This window comes from Cibotium barometz, chromosome 44, assembly GCF_041138505.1.
Source record: "Cibotium barometz isolate CiBa-2024 chromosome 44, ASM4113850v1, whole genome shotgun sequence".
NCBI lineage: Eukaryota > Viridiplantae > Streptophyta > Polypodiopsida > Cyatheales > Cibotiaceae > Cibotium > Cibotium barometz.
In genome coordinates this window covers 10,881,860-10,904,272 of record NC_141089.1, presented here as the reverse complement: position 1 = coordinate 10,904,272, position 22,413 = coordinate 10,881,860, and the positions used below count along the sequence as shown (strand labels likewise).

The 22,413-nt window shown below is 46.4% G+C and overlaps 1 protein-coding gene across 1 annotated transcript in view; it reads left to right on the top strand.

The window, feature by feature from the left end:
* Positions 1-22,413, top strand: part of LOC147612954 (kinesin-like protein KIN-13A) — a 50,440-nt gene that overhangs the window by 9,076 nt on the left and 18,951 nt on the right. Inside the window, exons 8-10 of the mRNA XM_086782228.1 lie at positions 16,966-17,268; positions 17,344-17,562; positions 18,605-19,184. Coding sequence (XP_086638354.1) covers positions 16,966-17,268; positions 17,344-17,562; positions 18,605-19,184 — 1,102 coding nt within the window. The remainder of the gene's footprint in view (positions 1-16,965; positions 17,269-17,343; positions 17,563-18,604; positions 19,185-22,413) is intronic.

Below are 22,413 nucleotides of genomic sequence, written 5' to 3'. Positions count from 1 at the left end.
GATGAGGTCCATTACAAATTGTGCACAATCCTGTCTTTTTGTTGATCCTGTTCAGAAGGAATAATGGAAAGACGAGGATTGCGAGATTGGTCACGGTCTTGGTCCTGTCCACGATCGGAACTGCGTGGTTGGAAGGATTGAAAATGTCGGGACCGAAAAGAGGACGATCCTTCTGATCGGCGAGGGTGTTGAGAATTATTCCATTGGGGATTAGGTCGGGAGGTAGAAGCGCTAGATGATTCTTTGCGACTATCTCGGTTCATACGAGATCCATTGGCTTTCTGAAAGGCATTAGCTCGACCGAAAGAGGCCGAATTTCGAGAATTAATGTTTGCAATGCGCTTGGCGTATCGTATGGCATCGGCAAGATCGACAGGGTTATATTTCTGAACATTGGCACGCAGTGTGGGGTTAAGACCTTTAACGAAGGCATGAAGTTTGTCCGTTGGGGACAAAGAGTCAATCTCCAGTATCAAGTTGGTGAACTGGGAGATATAAGAGGCCAAGGAACCAGTTTGGTCCAAATGGCGTAAGCGAGTACGGGCTTGGAAATCCGCATTGGCAGGTATGGACTGCTTACGGAGGACCCGCTCGATTTTTTCTCACGTTGCAACCGATTTTCCTGCGTGCTATCATCGTTGCCACCACAATAAAGCAGTGTCTTTGAGGAGGGATACCGCAAAAATCACCTATTTGGAATCAGAAAGGGTCATGGTTTCAAAGTATAACCGCAGTTTGTAGAGCCATTGGTCTAAGATGCGCTTATTGCGCTGACCACCATAAGAGTCAGGGGTTTAATTTCCAATTTCTTTGTTTTACTGGCTTGCAAAAGACGATAAAGAGTTTTAAGGTCGTCACCTTCTACCTTGGAAGGAATGACGTTCGTTTCTGCTGGTACTGTTGCTGGTACGGAACTCGTGTAGGAGTGGCGATCCGTGTGGAGCTGCTGGATCTGCGAAGCCAAGGATGCCATAGACTACCGAAGTTGCTGTTGGAACTGCTGCTGAAGTTGTTGCAAAGCTGGCTGCCATTCCGGAGGGGCTGGTATGTCAACAGGTTCTGCCATGAGAGAAGATGTTGATGTAGAGGCTTCAGGGTGACGAGGCTCTAGGGGTTTTTGCTGTTGATGACGCCGTTGGGCTCTAGTAAGAACCATCGGTTGGAGGGTGCGGCATCTGGAAATCCCGAGAGGAGAGGCTACGTACTGGTGAAGCGGCTATAGACCATCCAGTATAGTAAGGGCGATCCTCTGGGATTGGGCTCGCACGAGAGTCTGCTATTGGAGATGAAGGTACAGGGGTAGGGGCAGCTACTGGTGTCAAGGGTGTATCTTTTGGTGTAGAGGGGCGCTCCGTGAATGAAGATGGATAAACGTCCTCAGAATAGGTGCAATATTCATGAAAAATGATGCTACACTCGGGGAGGATAGCGCCTAGATAAGGAGGATAGCGCTGTTCATGAAGGGGTGCCGCCTGAAGATGTAAACCTCTTGATTGAAGGCTTTTTTTGTTTTTATCTCCTTTATTCAAGAGTGTCGTGCATATGGCTGGCCCAAACTTAATCAGGAAAAATTGGGAGTTGGGGACTGAATTTGATAGGGCATTCTCTCCTGCTCTTCCATTCAACACTTGCTACACCCAATTTTAGGGTTTGGGCGGGCTGATTTTAGGGTTAGGGTTAGGGTATGTCACAGGGCGGAAAAAGTTTGCTCTGATACCACTGTAAAGCTTTTATAGCTTTATTAACATGATTAAGACTTAATTAATGAACATAAGACAAATACTGCAGAAAAAGACTGAGTTGTTTGCATTGAGACAGGGGCCTTTCTTAAATAGAGGCCGAAAGGGTACAAGTGAAGAGACACATCCCTGGGAAGGGGTGTGGCTCATGAATCAATGGTTATGTCCTTTGGACTTAGGGATGTGTCTTTTAATGAATAGACATGTCCTTTGATAGTAGTGACCCATGTGTAAGGGTGTGACCCTTCATAGGTGTCCTTTCAGTTAATAAGGGATTAAGGAGTAATTAAGGAGAGATTAAGAGAGTTAGTCACAATCGTAACATTAAATAGCCTGAACTCTCGTAGGTGTGATGCATGGCTGTGTTAGTGGATTGAAGAAATATAAAACTGATTACAATTTTATCAAGAGAAGAAAATGAAACCAAGAAAATGAAAGGGGGGTGGAGGGCGGGGGCCATGGCTGGCTGCTACTTACCTTGTTGGTCGTGAACGTAACACTTTAGCATGTCGAACACCAGTTGATTGTAAATCTCCGTCTCGCCGTTCACCGTATGTGGGTGGAATGCATTGGAAAAATTCAACTTAGTCCCAAAGTTATCAAACAATGCCCTCCAAAAATGACTGGTAAACTTGGCATCTTGATCTGACGCAATGGTCCTAGGCGTGCCACCTATGGGATACCAATGCCGGATAAACAACCTAGCAACGTCTTTAGCAGTAACGTTAGCCCTACAAGGAATAAGCATAACTAATTTGCTAAAACGATATCAAACACTGTGTATTATGCTTACCTGGATTGGGAGTTAGGTTTGTTACAAAATCCATCGAGATATTTTGAAAAGGTCCTTCAAGAACAGGTAAAGATTGTAACAACCCAATCTTCTTCCCATGGGGAGCTTTTACTTTTTGACAAACCAAACAGTGTTGCACATGAGTGAACATGTCTCACCTCATTTTGGGCTAATAAATTTGCCACTCTAACTTCTCCAACATTGAGATCGTGCCTCTATGATTGCAAGTGAGACAGCACACATCATGGGCATTGTAGAGAAGAGTTGCCTGGAATTTTTTCAACATATAAAGTCACTTTTGTAGAAAAGCCAACTATCGCGTACCAAGAAATGGCATGGTCGTGTGGCATCGAATGCTTGTTCCCATTGAGCACCAAATTCCATGGAATCCACGTACTTGTGCTTCATTTCATCTAGTCTTGTACCAGCAAATTTTGTGTGTGTCGATTGGATGTGGGACACGGTTCCTTTTCTTTTCAAGGCGTTAGCTACGGGGTTGGCCTTGCCCAAAAGCATACTTGTCTGTGGGACGCGTGCTGCACCACAGGCACGTAAAAAAATGACATGAAGCAAAACGAGGGGCATGGGATGAGACCAAAACAGTTTTTTTTCCAAGGGCATTTCGAAATTCGCACCAGCTGTATGGACATTTTGTACGGTATGGTATGTTTTTGAAATGTTCATGTCGAAAAAAATTGGCCGTTTTTTTTTTCCGCCCGTTTTTTTTTTGGGGAACATTTTTTTGACCATTTTTTGGCTGTTTTTTCTTGCCGCTTGGGGCGTGGGCCTTGGCTCTCTTATATAAGCTCTCTCTCTCAAGCTCTAGTGACTAGTCTTTCTCAAGTACTCTCTCTCAACTTTCAAGCTCTAGTCTCTCTCTGTCTCTCTCTCTCAAGCTCTCAACTTTCAAGCTCTCCCTTTGGACTCTGGAGTCCCGCCCTCTAGGGCCTAGGCTCTCCCTCTTATTTGTGTGTGTGTGTGTGTGTGTCTCTCTCTCTCTCTCTCTCGTCTCAAGTTCTCTATCTCTTTGGCAATGAGGTCCGGAGGAAAGAAAAAGCATGAGGCTTTTGCCTTATGTACCACCACTGGTGAGAAATCTACCGATAATCCCGGGTCATGGAAATGGACTTGCAACTTTTGCGGGAAGGGTTACACAAGTAGCGCCATGAGGCTTCTTGCACATTTGTCCAAGCTTGGTGGAGAAGTTGCACCACGCAAGGAGATTCCTCAAGAAATTGTGGATGGTATAGTGAAGAAGTACTCACTCATCCGCAACCAAGGCAAATGTGGGCGTGGAGGAGCTTCCATGTTCAATACCTCCGTGTCTGTGAGTCCTTCCCTTGCCCCATCCGGCTCTGGCTTCGCCTTGTGGCCAGTTCCAACTTCCAACCAAAGTGGCCAAGGGGTGAGAGCTCTCCCGCAATGAGGCAAACCGCCATCGGTGCAAACATAAACAACCTCACATAGGTGAAGGCGAAGATGAAAGCCACGAATGAGGAGATTGTGTGCACAGTCATCAGTTGCAATCTCTCCTTCCATGTGCTCAAGGTCCCACAATGGCACAAGATGGTGAAGAGCATTGCGGAGGTGGGGCCATCTCATGGCGATTGGCATGGTATCACCTACCATGAGATGTGCACCACCGTGCTTGATGACAACAGGCAAAGAATCAACGACAAGCTCACACCCGTGCGCGTAGGATGGGCAAAGTATGGTAGCTCTATCCTCTCCGATGGATGGAGTGATTGGAAGAAGAGGGGGATCATGAATATCCTTGTTTCATGGGCTCTCCGCACATACTTCTTGCGCGCCGTGGATACTGGAAAGGCGGGGCAAAAAACATCAGGTGACTAGTATGCAACCTATATGCGCAGGGTATACAAGAATGCAATGCAAATCTGTCTAGCTCCAACCAGTACCATAATGGGAGTGTAATATGTGATACATAGGCGATGGCAAGGCAAAAATAGCTCGGAGCATGATCTCCGGGTGTGAGTGTGAGTGAGCTAGCCGCTCTTGGATATGGTGCTGATGTTGAGCCCGTATCTCTGTGATCTCCCTCTGATGTAGTCTGGGAGTTTGGTATACTACAGAGATCAGTTTATGCGTATCTCAGCGGATGGATTCATCCAGAGACCTGGATACATGGATGTGTACATGCCTCACAGTGCCCGAGTGGTGATTGGCCAGCTCAGAGTGTCATCACACCAGCTTGAGATTGAGGCAGGTAGGGCAGCACGGATCCCCAGAGCAGAGAGGATATGCAGACTATGCCAGGAGGAGGTTGAGAGTGAGGAACATTATGTATGCAGATGCAGAGCATATAGTGTCATTAGAGAGAGAGACACCACCATCTTCAGTGGACATCCCCTCACTCCGCCAAATCATGGAGTCCGCAAACCAATGCAGATTTGGCCAGTTCCTGAATACCCTTTGTAGGGCTCCCACCACGAATGGTGTATTTGCTTTATTAGAATGATGCAAATTAGAAAATAAAGATTGAAACTTGACCTTCTTGGCTGAGGTAAAACTCCTGCCCTTGACCTTCAGCTTTCCCGTTGGCTATCCGGGCCCTTGAGATGCTTCAACACTTTGTGAATGATGAGATGATATGACTGAAAACGTGGTTGGCTTTTTATACTCTCTCAGGTACCCATTCGGCCAGCAAACAGAAGTCGGGTGGCAGCCAATTCTTTCCACGACGTGATAAATAAGCATTTAATGCCTATTAAATTGTGTTTTCACACCTTTCTCTAGATTGGCCATCCACGCACCCTGCACGGCAGCCTGTGTGGGCTGTCCCCCACACTTGGCCGACAGCCCCTATAGGGCGTGGGGCAAGGTCGGCTGGCTGCCTACTGGCCATAGAATTGGCCGACAGCCCCTATAGGGCCTGGGGCCAAGTCGGCTGGCTGCCTATTGGCCATAAAATTGGCCGACAGCCCCTTCCAACCCAACTCATGGCTGGTGGGCACAGTTGGGTCCTCCTGGCCCCTTGGGGGTGGTTCTACACCTCCCCCATGCCCACACTAATAGTCTTGGGGTAGCTCGATGGGCTGACCCCATCTCTACATGCAAACCTACCTGCCTACACAGATGTGTGGCATCGAGTTGCAAACCAGAAGAGAGAACATTTAACATCATTCTAGAGGGTCCATCACAAAATGGAGTTGCAGAGAGGAAGAATAGGACCATTATGGAGATGGCCCGTGCTATGCTCGAGCATTCTTCATTACCTCGACGTTTCTGGGCTGAGGCGCCTTCCACTGCTGTCTACATTCAGAACAGGTCTCCTACTGTTGCCCTTCCCGATAAAACTCCATATGAGGCTTTCCATGGTGAGAAGCCCTCCGTTGTTCATTTCTCTCAGAGCATGACTTTTCTCGCATACAGCACTGTGTCCAAGGCATATCGTCTTTATGATCCTCAAGCCGGTAAAGTTAATGTGAGCCGTAATGTGGTGTTCGACGAGACTCCCACATCTTCAGAGGGGGTTGGTGAGCTTCTTCTTCCTTCACCTCCGTCTCCGTCTCCGCCTCCTTCTCCTCCTCCTCCTGCTCCCGCTGCTTCTGTTACACCTCCAGCTGAGGACACTCAGTCAGATGATGATGACCTTGCTCCTCCTCCTGCGAGTTCGAGCAGATCTGTACCTGGTTGGTATTATCATACAGTTTGTGATTCTGGGTTACGTGAGCTTCCTTCTGCTCCTCCGCCTGGTTCTCTTTCGCGTTCTTCCAGAGTTACAAGGAAACAAATTCATGAGGGCAACATGTTTGTTAATTATGCTCTTATGTCTACTATCATTAGTGGTCCTTCTGATTCCACTTCTGTAGACGAGGCTCTTTCACATGAGCCTTGGCGTCGTGCTATGCAGGCAGAGCTGGATGCTATTGAATGGAATGGCACTTGGATTTTGGTGCCTTAGCCACTGCAACGTAAGGTGATTGGTGTGCGTTGGATCTACAAATCAAAGTTCCAAGCTGATGGCAGCTTGGACAAGCACAAGGCGAGGTTGGTTGCCAAGGGTTATGCTCAGCGTCCTAAAGCCGACTTCGATGACACCTTCGCTCCGACGGCCCGGATGACTACCATTCGCACCGTTCTTGCACTTGTAGGACATCATAGATGGCCCGTTTTCCAGATGGACGTCAAGTCGGCTTTCCTGAATGGAGAGCTTACACAGGAGGTTTATATTGATCAGCCACCAGGATTTGTTGTTCCGGGCAAACAGGATCATGTGTACCGGCTGAAGAAGGCTTTATATGGTCTAAAGCAGGCTCCGCGAGCTTGGTACCAGCGGACTGATGATTTCTTTCAGAAGCTCGGCCTGTGCTGTTCTCACACAGATTCGAACCTTTATATCCTCCTTGAGAGGGGTTTGATTGTTATCATTGTGGTCTATGTTGATGACCTCATCTTTATAGGTTCTTATTGTGTGCGGATCCATTGTGTTATGGATGCTTTCGAGACAGAGTTTGAGATGACGGATCTTGGCCTCTTGCATTATTTTCTTTGCTTTGAGATTTGGCAGACCTCAAAGGGCATTTTCTTCTCTCAACAGAAGTACACTCGGGAGACTCTCGACAAATTTCAGATGACTGGGTGCAAACCAGTATCTTTGCCTATGGATATTCGTGAGAAGCTTTCTTCACTTGATGCTTCTCCAGGGACCGATCAGGGACAGCACCGGGTTCTCGTCGGTTGTTTGGTATGGTTGACCTACTCCTGATTGGACACATGCTTCGCAGTCAGTTTATTGAGTTCCTTCTCATCTAAATCCCGTCAGCAGCATTGGTGATGTGCTCTTAGAGTTCTTCGGTACTTGTGTGGCACTCTGGATTTTGGCATCTCTTATGGCCAAGGACGCACTCTTGTTGGATGGTCTGACTCAGACTAGGCTGGAGATCCAGATACACGTTATTCGACCACTGGTTGTGTTTTCTCACTTGGGTCTGGAGCCATTTCTTGGAGCAGTAAAAAGCAGCCTACTGTGGCGCTTTCCTCTACCAAGGCGGAGTACCGTGCAGTTTGTTATGCTGCATGTGAGGCAATATGGTTGCGAAGATGATTGGAGGAGCTCGGCTGTCCTCCTACCGGATCTACTCTTCTTTGGTGTGACAATCAGAGTTTCATCGCCATCGCCAAGAACCCTATGTTTCATGCTTGTATGAAACACATTGAGATTCAGTATCACTATGTTCGTGAACGGGTTCTTGCTGGAGATTTGTGTTTGGAGTATTGTCCTTCCACGAAGAATGTTGCAGCTTTGTTCACCAAGCCGGTTTCTCAGGCTTCCTTGGCTCCTCATCTTCGGATTCTCGGAATTTGTTTAGCATCTTGTGCTGAGAGGGGATGTTAGCACATTCATCCCCAGATTCTGCTCTTTTATTGTGCCCATTTGGTCCCTTTTGCATGGCCCTTGCTTGTGGGTTGGCCACCCCTTTTTCTAGTATTTTTTTGGGATTTTTCCCATCTTTTTTGGCATTTTCCAGTCGGCCTGTCCAGTAGCTCCAATCGGCCTGTTTTGCAGCTCTAGTCAGCCAGCTTACCCCTACTATAAATAGTGGGTGCTGGCCTCTCATTGTTCATTGAGTCTGGTACATATTTTGCTCCCTCACTTATGAGACTTGTAGTATCTCTTGCTTGGGACTGTTTTGCTTCAATATATATTCAGCATAGTTTTCTCCATATCTCTCTCTCTCTTGCACTCTCTGTTCAGCACATTCTAGTGCCACTTTGCTTCCGCTCTGTGCACTCTTTCAGTTTTATGGCTTCTTCTGCCGTAGCCAATCTCACGTCACCCCCACTGGCCGGGAGAATCATCAATTTTTCACAAGACGAGCTCACCTCTCTTCAGCACGACATTGACCTTGAGGTCCAGACCACCCTTGTTGCGGGAGTTTATGGTTCCCACCCCTCTTGTTCGCAGGCCCATGAATGGCTTCTAGTAGCTCTCCCTTGAGAGCTGATTGTGCACTTTCAAGATACTCGTTTGCTTGGTCGAGGCTTCTTCCAAGTGGACTTTCATTCTTCAGAAGCTACTTCTGAGGCTTTGGCTGGCAGCCCCTTCTCTCTTGGTCCTAGGAAGATTTTCTTCTTTCAGTACTAGGTGGGCTTTGATCCAGTGGTGGAGGATCAACGCCTTACCCCGGTCTCACTACGGTTCCCTGCTCTTCCTTGGTCCCATTGGAAGCTTTTAGCTTCCATAGGGGCATCCTTTGGCCAGGTTCCAGAGGTACCAGTCCTTCCGAGCTCTCCCGCCTCAACTTCCGCGGCCATTACCGCCACTCTTGATGGTGTACCCCGGGTCCTTGTGCTTGTTCATGATCCATCGATTACTGATGATCATGTTATGCTTCAGAGACTTGACGGATCTCATTTCCGCCAAAGGATGGAGATTGAAGGCAGACCTGACCAGTGTCGGATTTGTCGTCGACAGTGTCACATTGCTAGAGATTGTCCCAGATTGAGGGGCCATGTTAGGAGGCTGCATGGTCCTCCCCATCAGAGGCCTTCTGCAGATGCCGAGACTCCAGCTGCTCCTTTGCCAGCAGACCACACAGTGTTGGGTTGTGGTTAGGAATGGTAGGCACCCTCGGACCCCCATACCTGCCCCTTCACCCACACCCCTTGTGGAGCACCCTAACCCCTATACAGCTCTTGCCTCACAAGATGTTGATCCTTCTTTGGAGGATGAGGCCTTGCAGGCACATGATCTGGATCCCTCACAGGAGGATGCTGCATTACAGTTACAGGATGATTGTACCCTTGAGGATGATGTTGCGCATTCGCATTGTTATGGTACCTCTCCAATTCAGAGGACTAGCCCTGGCTTTTCCCCGGAGTGGGAGAGAGAGGTAAGGTTTACATCGTCAGATTTTCCCTCCCTTACCTATGCGAGACGTACTTCCACCTCTAAGGGGGGTCCTTCGTCGACCACAAGATTTGGTCGTTCCTACTCTAAGTCCTTATGAGGATTGTCTCTTGGAACATTCAGGGTCTTGGGGGTTTTTTTCCGCGTCGGTGGAAAAAAATTGTAAAAACCCAGCTTCATTGTGTAGTCACAGGTGGACCTATGGATGTATTGCTCTTGCAAGAGCATAAACTAGATGCTAGTTAGTGTGGGAGACCAGGCAAGCTTCTCTCGGGACAAACCTTTTTGGTCACCGGCTGATGGTACCAAGGGTGGTGTTTGTATCTCTGTTTCAACTTTGATCTTGCCTTTGCATCATTGGACATGGTGTCATTTTGCTTGTGAGGGCGCAGTGGATCCTTCTTATGCAGGGTACTACACGCATTGGTATTCTCAACCTCTATGCTCCTAAGACTCATAGCACGGACGGGCACTGCTTCATGTGCAGGACAATGCACACCTAGCCTTGGACACATAGAGTGGAACCTTGGCTGACTCGTCCCGGATTGGGCTCACATGGGACTAGTTTTCGACTCCAAGTCCTACACCTTCTTGTTCAGATATGTCCACATGGCATCGGGGATGCACGTGACATCCCCTTTTCTTAACTTGACAGAAGCTGTATAGCCTCCGAATAGTCCGTCAATAAAGTCGGATAGTCGTCGAAGAACACTTTGTCAAGTCATATTGCTTCATGGGTCCCTCAGTCGTCCTGAAACTTTGTGAGGAATTGTCTTTGTCTGCAGCCTAAGCGATGCTTGAAGCGGTGCAAAAGGATCTGTTATGGAACCATCACTTCAGCTTCGTCAACTATATCTGGTTCGGCTTTCATCTTTCACTTCTGAAGGGATTGGACCTGCATATGGTTTTAGGCAATTGACATGGAACACATCATGCATAGTCCAGCTCGGAGGTATCTTCAACTTCATTGAAACCTCGTTAATCTTTCTCTGGATGGGAAAAGGTTCGAAGCTCCTGAATGATAGCTTTGGGCATTGCTTGCCCACCTCTGTGTGTGTGTGTGAGAGCATATCTTGATACAGAGTTCTACACCCACTATTGGGCACTGATGATGCTAGTGGGGATGTCGTAGTATCTAGTCCATACCATGCATAATGGAGTTGATAGTCATATAGTCTTGTGGGTTGACTACCATGAGTATATAACTTGCACGTTCCTAAAAGGTGAATTGGGCATGCTCCTGGATTCATCTAGGTATATTGCTTACCCACCTGTTTCAATCTTTGCTTCATGATCCGAAGCAAGGTCACCGTGAAATGTTTCACTGCTGAAACGAAACGTTGCTGAAATGATTTATTTTGGAACGACACATTTTAATGTCGGGCAGGTGGACAATGAAATGATAGACTGAAACGATCATATACATAAAATTTGAAGGCTCGGGGCTCAAATCTGAAATTTCACATTTGGGCCTTCAATTGGAGGGGAAAAGTGCATTTTTTCCCTGCAATTTAGGGAAAATTTCAGATTTGGGCCTTCAAGTGGAGAGGAAAAGTGCAATTAGCCTCTCCAATTTGGGCTGAATTTATTAAAGTTTCAAATTTAGGCCTTTAAACTTATTTACTATTTTACTTTAATACTTACAATCAAGAAAAGAAAAGTACCAAAATCCAATAGCGAATAACCAAACAAAGTTTAAAACTACGATGCATTGTTGATTATATCCATGAACAATTCTGAGTGATTTCCTCATTTTGAGTCATACTGTATACATATTACATAAATAAAAAATAACATGCCTGGAGCCGCACAAATCACAATAATGTTCAATATTGAACGTTTTTATTTCTCCCTTCTCGACTTTTCAGTTGCCCTGAAACGTTGGACGAAATGTCCATGACTGAAACGTTTCAATAGTGAAACGCGTTTCACGTTTCAGCAGCGACGAAACGCGTTTTTTTTATAGAAAGAGACTTCTATTAAGTACGAGAAAAACATACAACAATCACAGCTATAAGCCGGAAAAGAATAGAATCACCCCAATATGTAAGGTGATTTCAACCACTGAGGAGCATCATGATGCCATGTAAGACCTGTGGTACTAAAGGAAAAGAAGATGCCATGGTCCCATTCCGGCATAAATATCACACGCTTCGCTTGCGCAGAACGAGAGGGCCCTTGAATGTGAGCCCAAGTAGCCATAAGAGTATGGATGATGTCACGCCATATAGTACTAATGCACTGAGACCCAAAAATCTGGACACCCTCAATAGCCTCCGTGCATCTAGCTCTCCAGATCTGCCATGTTGTAATACTGGCAATAATCTCTCAACTGGTGTCAATCCTCTGTCTAGGGGGTGTATAATCAGAGTGAGGAACATCCTGCAATAAACCATGCTGGGCAATACCTCTATGAATGAAAATAGCAAAATCTGTACCACTGCCCTCATAAAAAAGCTGCGGACCAGACTGGGAGAGCCAAGCAACTGCCCCCTAAGTCATGCATGGCTCGGCCACTCAATTTGCCCATAAGTTGGGCTACAGAACCCCAAATCTGCTGTGCACTGTTGCATCCCCATAAACAATGTTGTACGGTCTCAGAATCTGCCGCACACCTAGGACAGGAAGGTGCTACACTGAAAACTGATCTCCACTGATTGGTGGGTAGACCACCATGTAAGAATAACCAAAAGAAATGAGAGATCTGGCTCCTTTTGTATGAGTGCCAAAGTCTATGCCAATATCTGCGCTGTATCACTGGAGAAATATCATAGCTCTCCCAATGAGGCCTGAGAGTAGGGATCCTATGCATCTGTCAAGTGAGGAGAAGCCTGGCATTCCGAACAGTGAAACTGAAAAAAGGAAGGCTTTAAAATGTGTGCTGGGCATCCAGTCTCTCCCAACCCTGGGTGTACATCTGACAATCTGAGACAAGAAAAAATCCTTCCAAGGCTCAGTGCCTGGTAGGAAACCTCCGACTACAAGTTTGCAAAGCAACACCCTGCACTCAATATCTGGATCGATAATATTCAAGCCATCCTCTCTTTTGGGCTGAATAACTGTGAGCCAAGCTACCCTGGCACGAGTGTCGGAGGTGCCATCCAAACCCGACCAGAGAAAATTGCGGATCAATCTCCGCAATCGGCCAATGCACGCACGAGAGAAGCACCAACAAGAGGCAATAAACCAAGCTGAGCCAAGCAAAACCTGATTAGCCACCAAAGCTCTGGGGGCTAAATCTAATCTCGTGGAGCTCCAATGGAGGAGCTTCTTCCTGATACTCATAAGTACCAAAGTAAACTGCTGTGCAGGAGAAATATCAATCCCAACTTGGCATCCCAAATATCTAGCAGTGCATCCTCTGTTGATCCAAGTAAAACCAAGCCTTACACCCCAATCAACTCTTGGTGAATCATTGACCCAAAAACCAACAGATTTGTGCCAATTAATGAGTGCCCCTGTTGCCAAACAGTACTCCTCTAGTGCTACCCGGAAGGAACATAAGCATATATATGAAGCCTCCAAAAACAGGGCTGTGTCATTAGCTAACTCAGAGTCAACCAATTCCTCTTGACTACGAAGAGGCAACCTCAATCCCGAAATACGAGTAGTGGAGCGGAGAAAGATGCTCATGACCTTTGCAACTATGATATATAATAATTGGGCTAAAGGGCAGCCCTGTCATACTGAGCGAGAAATCTAGAACCGCTCTCCTTTATCACCACAAGCGAGAACTCTACTGTGGGCATCACGATACATGCATGAAACTCCCTTGATCCATCTCTGAGAGAAGCCCATATGGCTAAGAGTACCCTCAAGGAAGTCCCAATCCACTCTATCATAGGCCTTCTCAAAATCCAAGAGCAGAATGGCTAAGGGCTGATTGCTTGCTTTAGCCCATTCGACGACCTCCCAAAATGAGAAAATGTTATCAAAGATGCTCCTGTCGTGTAAGAATCCATTTTGAGTATTATGAATGACATCTTGCAAAATTGGGCAATCTGATGCTCACTGCCTTAGCAAGAATCTTATAGGCAGTCCCAAGTAAAGTGATAGGTCTCCACTGGCCAATCAATGTCTTATCCCGGCTCTTAGGAATAAGATAAATAAGCCCCTCAGTGAGAGAAGAAGGCATAGAACCTGTGTCCCACATCCCCTGCAAAGCCGATGTGATCTCAGCCTCGATCTCATCCCAAAAAGTAATGAAAAAAATAGGGGAGAGGCCATCCTCCCCTGGACACTTACTAGGAGGTAAGGCATGAAGAGCATGACTGAGCTTCTGCATAGAAAAAGGGGCATCCAGAGCGGCACACATCTCCTCAGTGATCAAATGTGGCAATGCATTTCAAACCTTCCTCTGTGCCCTGTGTCTCAAATCAGAATGCGGCTTAGCACTAAGAAGTTGGTGATAGAAATTAGTGGCAATCTGTCTAACCATAAGAGGATCTGAGTGAAGAGTGCCATGTGAATCCTGCAACTACTTGACACTATCTCTGGCATGAGATGGGCTGTGAGAAGCAAAGAAATGTTTGTTACATCTGCCACCCATCTGTGTCCAAAAGGATTCTTGGGTATGGGAACGATACTCCGCGCGCTGCTCAAGAGATTGATGAAGTTCTGCCCTAACAGTACATAAAGAATCTGCAACCCATTGAGCATGAGGATGTTTCTCGTGCTCTTTCTGCAAGGCAACCAATCTACGTCTAATAGCCCTTTCTAAGTCCAAGGCCTCTTGCCTCTTAGACATGGCACATGTGTGATAAAAGTCACTAATATCACAGAGAGCAGAGGCCAGGCTTTGAGAGGCCTATAAGAAATCATGAGATCTCCAAATATCAAGCATACGACGTGATAGCTCTGTATCCGAAAACAAATGATCAGGGATGCGTACATGGGGTGCTGATCCATGGCAATTCGGATCTCTAATACATAAAACCACTGGGCAATGATCCGATTTGGAGGTGCCTGTAGCAATAAAAGTATGTCCACCTCTGTCAAGCACCCTATCATCCACATAAAATCTGTCTAACCGTGCATAGATACATCTTGCATCTCTCCTCCTGTTAGACCATGAATAAAGAAGAGTGGATGGACTCAAAATGTCATCCTCATGCCAACAATCTCTGCCATGAATGGAGAGTATAAACTTCTCCCAAGACACTCTTTCAAGAGGATGCACCAAGCCTTCATGTCCACCTCTTTTATCCATTAGCATCTCAACCATGTTAAAATCCCCACCATCAATGTAGTGAGAGATTTCCAAAAGGCAATCCTCTCACCCACAATGACTGCTTGTCTGTGTGAATTAGGCATCCACACCTGCATCTCATAACTGAAACTCTCTCTTAGTGTGTGAATGTAGCAGCATAGCCGTGTCAGAATATGCAGCGGAGATGAAGATAAGATCTGAAAACACAAGAGCAAGTGCATTGCAAAAAAACACAGCAATAGAGAGGGAGAGAGAGAAGCGTATAACTCTGCTATATACACAAGAAATCCGGAATACCAGAATACAATGTGTGTGGAGGCAAGGGGCCATTTTATATGGCCCCTATCAGCCAGTCGGCCAGTAGAAAGACAGCCAACAGCACCATAAATGTCCACGACCTGCTCAGCCCTCCAGTCGGCCAGCATCTATCAGGCGGCCAGCAGAGCAGATCAAGTCGGCCAGCTACAGAGGGCAGCCTGGGGGGGCATCAAAGTTAGTCGGCTACCATCTATCAGGCGGCATATAGAAAAAAAAACGAAACCTTGGTGTTTCTTAGCCGAAGGCCGAAACGTTTTGCCCTGAAATCCCAAAAACCCCGAAATGTGAAAAACCCCAAAACGTTTCTGGTGACTATGGGACTCGTAAGACTCCAAAACAGATTCCATCATTACCTTCCATATGTTGTAGTTGTTCCCGTCCAACTGATGGTCCACTGGGAACGTGGGGAGTGTCAGGATCTTCACGTGCTTCTCAGCCATCTCAAGTAAATTTGCCATTGCAGGGGTGTAACTGAAAAGGGAGGGTGGATGGGAAAAATTGAGGAACTAAACTTGCAAGTGGCTGTCCGGCAAATCAGCCCGCCTTCCTCTTGCTTCTCCTCTTCCCGTACGGTCGAAAACAGTCCTCCAATCAGCAACAAAACAGCCCCCTCTTGCTCACACAGTTCCCAAGATCTTCCAAGAGCCTAGAGCTCTGATACCATGTCAGCATATGCAGCGGAGATGAAGACAAGATCTGAAAACACAAGAGCAAGTGCACTGCAGAAAAACACAGCAATAGAGAGGGAGAGAGAGAAGCGTATAACTCTGCTATATACACAAGAAATCCCGAGTACCAGAATACAATGTGTGTGGGGGCAAGGGGCCATTTTATATGACCCCTATCAGCGAGTCGGCCAGTAGAAAGACAGCCGACAGCACCATAAATGTCCACGACTTGCTCAGCCCTCCAGTCGGCCATCATCTGTTAGGCGGCTAGCAGCAGATCAAGTCGGCCAGCTACAGAGGACAGCCTGGGGGGGCAGCAAAGTCCATCATCTGGATGAGCCAACAGCCACATGACAGCCTCCCACACCTAATGAAAAATAGGGAAAAATATGGAGAGTGGGGAAAAATGAGAAAACACCTAAAACGAGCGGGCACACCCACAACAGAGGCCCTGGTGTAAATATACAGACAGGAGATGACTGCTAACAAGCCGCCGTGTGGGATCCTTGAATTCCATCTCATGCTTAGATCTGTATGCTGCTCTAGCATTCCTTTTACTACAAAATTATCCTCTCCTTGCACTCTGATCATTGGTGTCTGCAAACTTAGTATCTCTATCCATGTAGGTCTCTAGAATGTTATAATTGTTGCAATTTCAAACTGTTATTTGCAGTCTGCTTGTGGTTTCATTCTCTCTTGGATGTTTCAATTCTCTCTTGTGGTTTCATTCTCTCTTGGATGTTTCAATTAACAATAATTGATTAATTAACCAAATAAAGGAGAAACACTTATGTATGTTAACATATGTTTGTGCGCGCGCTCATGTGTGTGTGTGTGTGTGTGAGAGAGAGAGAGGAGAGAGAGAGAGAGAGAGAGAGAAAGCTGAATTAACGTCTACTAGAGGCCGAACTTGACCTATGAGACAAATCAATGTACAACTGTCAATGTCTTCTGGATGTCCAGAAAAAAAAGGACAAAATGAACATGAAATACAGTATGAAAGTACTGAGCTAGTGGGGGGGTGTGATGGATGGAGCACTACTGCTAGAGGCTCAGTATGCAACCTATATGCGTAGGGTATACAAGAATGCAATGCAGATCTGTCTAGCTCGAACCAGTACCATAATGGAGGTGTAATATGTGATACATAGGCGATGGCGAGGCAAAAATGCCTCGGAGCATGATCTCCGGGTGTGAGTGTAAGTGAGCTAGCCACTCCTGGATATGGTGCTGATGTCGAGAGAGAGAGAGAGAGAGAGAGAGAGAGAGAGAGAGAGAGAGAAGTGATTTTCTACGTGATAAGTATGCATTGACCCTGATGCTCATCACAATGAAGTAATGTGGCCTCTGCTCTAAATTTGCAGGAAGCTTTGCATGCGTGAAGATGGCCGCCAGCAAGTGTGTATTGTAGGCTTAAAGGAATTTTCTGTTTCAGATGTGGAGCTTGTGAAAGATTACATTGAGAAAGGCAATGCATCGCGGAGTACAGGTTCAACTGGGGCAAATGAAGAGTCATCCAGATCGCATGCAATCCTTCAATTGGTTATCAAAAAGCACTCCAATAAGAAGGAAGAGAGGGGAGGGAAACTGGTTGGCAAGTTTTCGTTCATCGATCTGGCTGGCAGTGAACGTGGGGCTGATACCACTGATAACGATCGTCAGACCAGGTATTGTATCTTATAATATAAAGTTTTGTGTACTGTGGCAGTTCCTAATTTAACAAGAGTTTGGTTGCTCTGCAGAATTGAGGGGGCTGAAATCAACAAGAGCTTGCTTGCTCTAAAGGAGTGCATCAGGGCACTTGATCATGAGCAAGGCCATATTCCTTTTAGGGGAAGCAAATTAACCGAAGTTTTGCGTGACTCTTTTGTTGGTGACTCTCGTACTGTTATGATCTCTTGCATTTCTCCAAATACTGGTTCGTGTGAGCACACACTCAACACACTCAGATATGCTGACAGGTAATCCTATCATCCAGCGGTAAGAGAACCGAGTGATCATGAGTCACTCTTTTGGTTGAGCAGACATCATCTTACGTTGCTTGTCAGTACTTAAAATGCTCCTTGCAAAGGATGAAATTAAGTAGAGAGAAAGAGAGAAAGAAAGATATATTCACAAGAGAGAGAGAGAGAGAGAGAGAGAGAGAGAGAGAGAGCTGTATTAACGTCTTCTAGAGGCCGAACTCGACCTATGAGACAAATTAATGTACAACTTTCAATGTCTTCTGGATGTCCAGGAAAAAAAAGGACAAAATGAACATGAAATTAACTATGAGAGAGAGAGAGAGAGAGAGAGAATCTTATTAATGTGTGCAAAAGACCAAAATGACATATGAGACACAAGATATCACAAAGACCATGTTGATCTTGATATCAACTAGTAGATCTATGATGCCAAGCATAAAAAACAATCATTTGGGTGTGGTTCTTGTGTTTGTTTTGGTTTGGGTTTACGAAAATCCTCAACAAGAGCCTTCCGCACGATAAACTGCCCATATGCCTTCTTTCAGAGCTCACACTCGCACACACACATGCACGCACGTACACACGTATAATCTCCAAGCACACATACACGTATAATCTCCAAGCACACACACATACATTAAAATTGTACAAAGAAACATATACGCTCACACCCACCCATACATGCACAATCACAAAACACACCCGCTTGCATGTGAACACATTAATACACCCCTATACAATATAGTAAATGAAACAAATGAAAACCAATAGATAGATCTACAGATAGACCATTGTCCAAAAGCAGTGCCCAAAGCCCTTGGGGCTCTGGTGTCTCTTAGGTATGGTAGCACTAAATCCCATTCGATCATTGGCACAGCTTCCCATTACTGGTCATCAAAGTATCCCTCCTCGTCTTTATCTTGGTACCATCCTAGAGAGAGAGAGAGAGAGAGAGAGAGAGAGAGAGAGAGAGAGAGCAAACAAAGAAAAGACCATAAGGGTCTATGAAAGACTTTACTCACTTTGTGTTAGGCTGCAGGGTGAAGGGGCTGTCCAAGAATAGCAACTCCAAGAGGGATCCAAGTCCAAATACAGGGGTGCAGACTCAGAGGGATTCGGCTACTATTTCTCCCCCCTCGATATCACCAGAAGTATCTGATAACATTATGGATTACAGGGGTACGGAAGCTAGTAAGAAATCAGTGGAACGGGTAAGCTGGCAAACTCAGTCAGGAGAACCAGATGGATGGTCTTTTTCCTCATCAAATCAGCGCTTTGTAACCAGGGAAGACAGTAAAGTGGCATCTTTTTCAACAGACAAAGACTGTGCTATGGTTAGGGACACAATGTCCAATAGTTTCAACTACCAGCGTGACCCCATGCTAGAGAGGAATGAACAAGAGAGGGTTTCTCCACCTCGGCGCAAAGCTGTGAAGGATGATAAGCCAGACAAATACGGGGACTATCTCTCAAACGATGAGCCCAAAAACCTTACAGTGCCGAAACGGTCATCTTACAAGGAGGAGCCTGTTCACACTGCACAATTAAGGTCAAAAAATGCCTCTGACATGGTGATCCCACAGAATGGATACGATAGCCACATTACTGCTATTTTGGAGGTAAAAGGGTTGAATAATTTCATTGAGCTGAGCTTATGGGTCGTTTACTTCACAGTGTTCTTTTCTCTGCCAAATAACGTAGTATGAATTGTAAACCATTGTTTCGATCACCTCTGTTATTACATAGTCTGATATATCTCTAGGTAGTTGTAAAATTTATATAATCAAAGAGGTAACACCCATACATTCATAGCAATTTGTTCCAAGAGAGAGAGAGAGAGAGAGAGAGAGAGAGAGAGAGAGAGAGAGAGAGAGCCCTTAACGTCTTACAATAGACCACAAGTGTCAATGAGAGCAAGGTAGTACATCAAAAGTGCATCGCATAGAAATATGTAAAAAAGGGACTAACCCATAGAGATTCAAAGTGCATGTGATATACGAGTTTCTAAGTAGAAATGAAATGAAATGAAATGTTATATTAACGTCTTCAAAAGGCCATAATGACCTATGAGACCAAAAGTTACATCATGGTGGATCTGATACAATGTCTGGATAAAAAAACCCAGAAAATGAAAAATAAAGATGATCCTACAGGCACCTAGAAAATGAAACTGGAAATGGAAGGTAAACAGAAACCCTTATAGGGTGTGAATATAGTGAGGGGGGGGGGTACGCTATGGAGGTGAGTGGAATATAGTGAGGGGATACAATATCATGTGGGACGGAGGGGTACACTATGGAGGTGCCTCCATCTCATAATATGTGCCGCATCGGACGCTGGCGGATCTCCTCAATATCCTCCATGGTGAGTACTCTGACTGGACGTCTCCCATGCCGTGCTAGTATGGTCCTGATCCTCTGTTGTAGTCTCCGCCGGTGTCGAGATGGGCCTCTCATCTTGGGGCGCCTGGACTGCCCCAGCTCTATAGCCCGATCAATCAGTGTACCTCTGGTGCGGCTGTGCTCTGGGGCTAGCTGCAATGCCTGCTGACCTGACTGCTCAATCTCTGGTCGAAAGAAGTCTGTAATCTGCCTCTGTAGGTGTCTCTCCCTCTCTGATCCCCTCCCTCTCAGGAGACCCTCTCTATGTCTACGCAGCTCCAGCAAGTACAATCCAAGGCATCTCTGATCCTGGTATCTCATGACTCTAGAAAGTGGTCCAAAGCCCTCTCTGAACAGGCAGTGGAAACGGCCTCGTATCTCATAATATACTGGACAGTGACATATGTAATGTAACTCTGTCTTTGGCTCCATCTGGCACAGCTGACAAATCCTGGCCTCAGCTGGTACTCCTCTGAATCTGCCAGTCTCAATCTCTAGCTGGTGTGAGGATGTGCGCATCTGACCAATAGCACACCGTACCCCATGAGAAAGATGAGTATCCATGTAGCTGGGTCTAATCACAAACCCATCCTCCGTGAGCTGGAGAAGATGATCTCTATAGAAAGCCATCTTCGTACCAAGCTCGTGTGTCGGCTGTATCCATGTCCTCCTAGTGTCCAGCTGAGTCAAGTCCTGCCTGATAAGCCTGGTAATCTCTGCCCGTGTGAGAGAGAGGGAGGGTGCATCCAGGGAGTACTGAAATGGAGGTAGCCTGTCCATACTAAAGCCATGCAGTTGGAACCAATCTGTCATCTGTGCATACCAACATGATCCGTCTCCCTGTGATGCCAACTGTCGTGAAGACTCCAGGGAGGAGATTGATCGAGTGAGTGCCTCTACTACCAATGGGGGGGCAGCCATCTCTACACGGATAATATCATGTGGTACGGAGGCCTTGGCCCTAATCATCCGGGAAATCATAGAAACCAAGGGCCTCTCCATACGTCTCCATCCATCAGTGCTACCAGCTCGGCTGTGGTGATCCACTGAGGGTCCCCATATCTCCACTCCATACAGCATGGCTGAAGTGACCAAAGTGTCAAAGAGCCAGAGCTTTGTTCGAGGTTCCTGAAACTGAACCTGCGAACACATCCTCTCTAGTCTCCCCAATGCTGCATAAGCTCTGGTCAATCTGGTCTCCGCTGCTCTCCTCAAGGAAAATAGTGGGCCACTAAAAACCACACCAAGGTAAGTATATGCATCTGTATACTCCACTGTCTCCTGACCATATGTAAAGGTGGGCATTGACCTCCTAACCCACTGTGCTGTGGTGTTAAACACCATCACCTTGGTTTTACCAAGGTTAACAGACAATCCACTGTCCTCTGCAAACATGTGCAATGCATCCAAATGACGCTGCATCCCCTCTGGAGAATCTGAGATCAGCACAATATCATCAGCATACAATAACAGCGGAATCCATGTCCCTGCTAGCTGTGCTCCTCTGTCACCCTCCCGCTCTACATAGTCCGAAACCTCATCCACATACATCCCAAATAAGGTGGGGGAAAGGGGGCAGCCCTGTTTCACCCCAACAGTGGAGTGAACCATCTCAGATATACCCTGGGTAGTACGTACTTGCCCCACAACTGTCCTGTATAAAGCCATGATTCCCCAAATCAGCTCTGTGGGCACTCCCATCTCCTGTAGTCTGCGCATCAGCCTGGCTCTCGGTACTGTGTCAAAAGCTTTGCGGAAATCCACAAAGCAACAATAAATCCTCCTGCCATATAATCTGCCCTCCTCAATAATAGCTCTGAGTGTCAAGATATGGTCAAGAGTGGAGAAACCTCTCCTGAACCCTGCCTGCCCTGATGCACGTATGCCCTCTCTCTCTGCCCATCTACTCAACTCCTGCTCAAGAACAGATGCATATAATCTAGCCAATGTGTGACCAATCATGATGGTACGATAATTCCCAGGAAGCATGGGATCCCCTGACTTGAAGATAGGCACAATCGTGGACATATTCCAAGTCTCAGGAAAACCCTCACACATGGCTCGGTTAAACATCATAGCAATAAGCTCTGCAAGCATATCTCTGGCATGAATAAAGTGCTCTGCTACCAAACCATCATGATCATATGCTCTCCCAGTCCTCATCCTGTCAATAGCTTTCCTTACCATCTCAGCAGTAAAGAAAGCACATGTCTCTGGGCATGGCTCCGATGGGTCTGGCAGGGGCGGCTGTCCTGGTGCTGTGTACAGGGATGCTGCATACTCACCCCAAATCTCTGTGGAGGTAATGGCTGGTGATGGTGAATGCTCATGGAATAGTCTCCATGCCTCGCCTGAGTCCTGACTCATAAATAACTGGTACAAATCCCTCTCTAACTGAGCAAGATAAGCTCTCTTCTTCCGTCGCACTAGGTGCCGGAAGGTAATCCGTGACTGTCTGTGAGTGGTA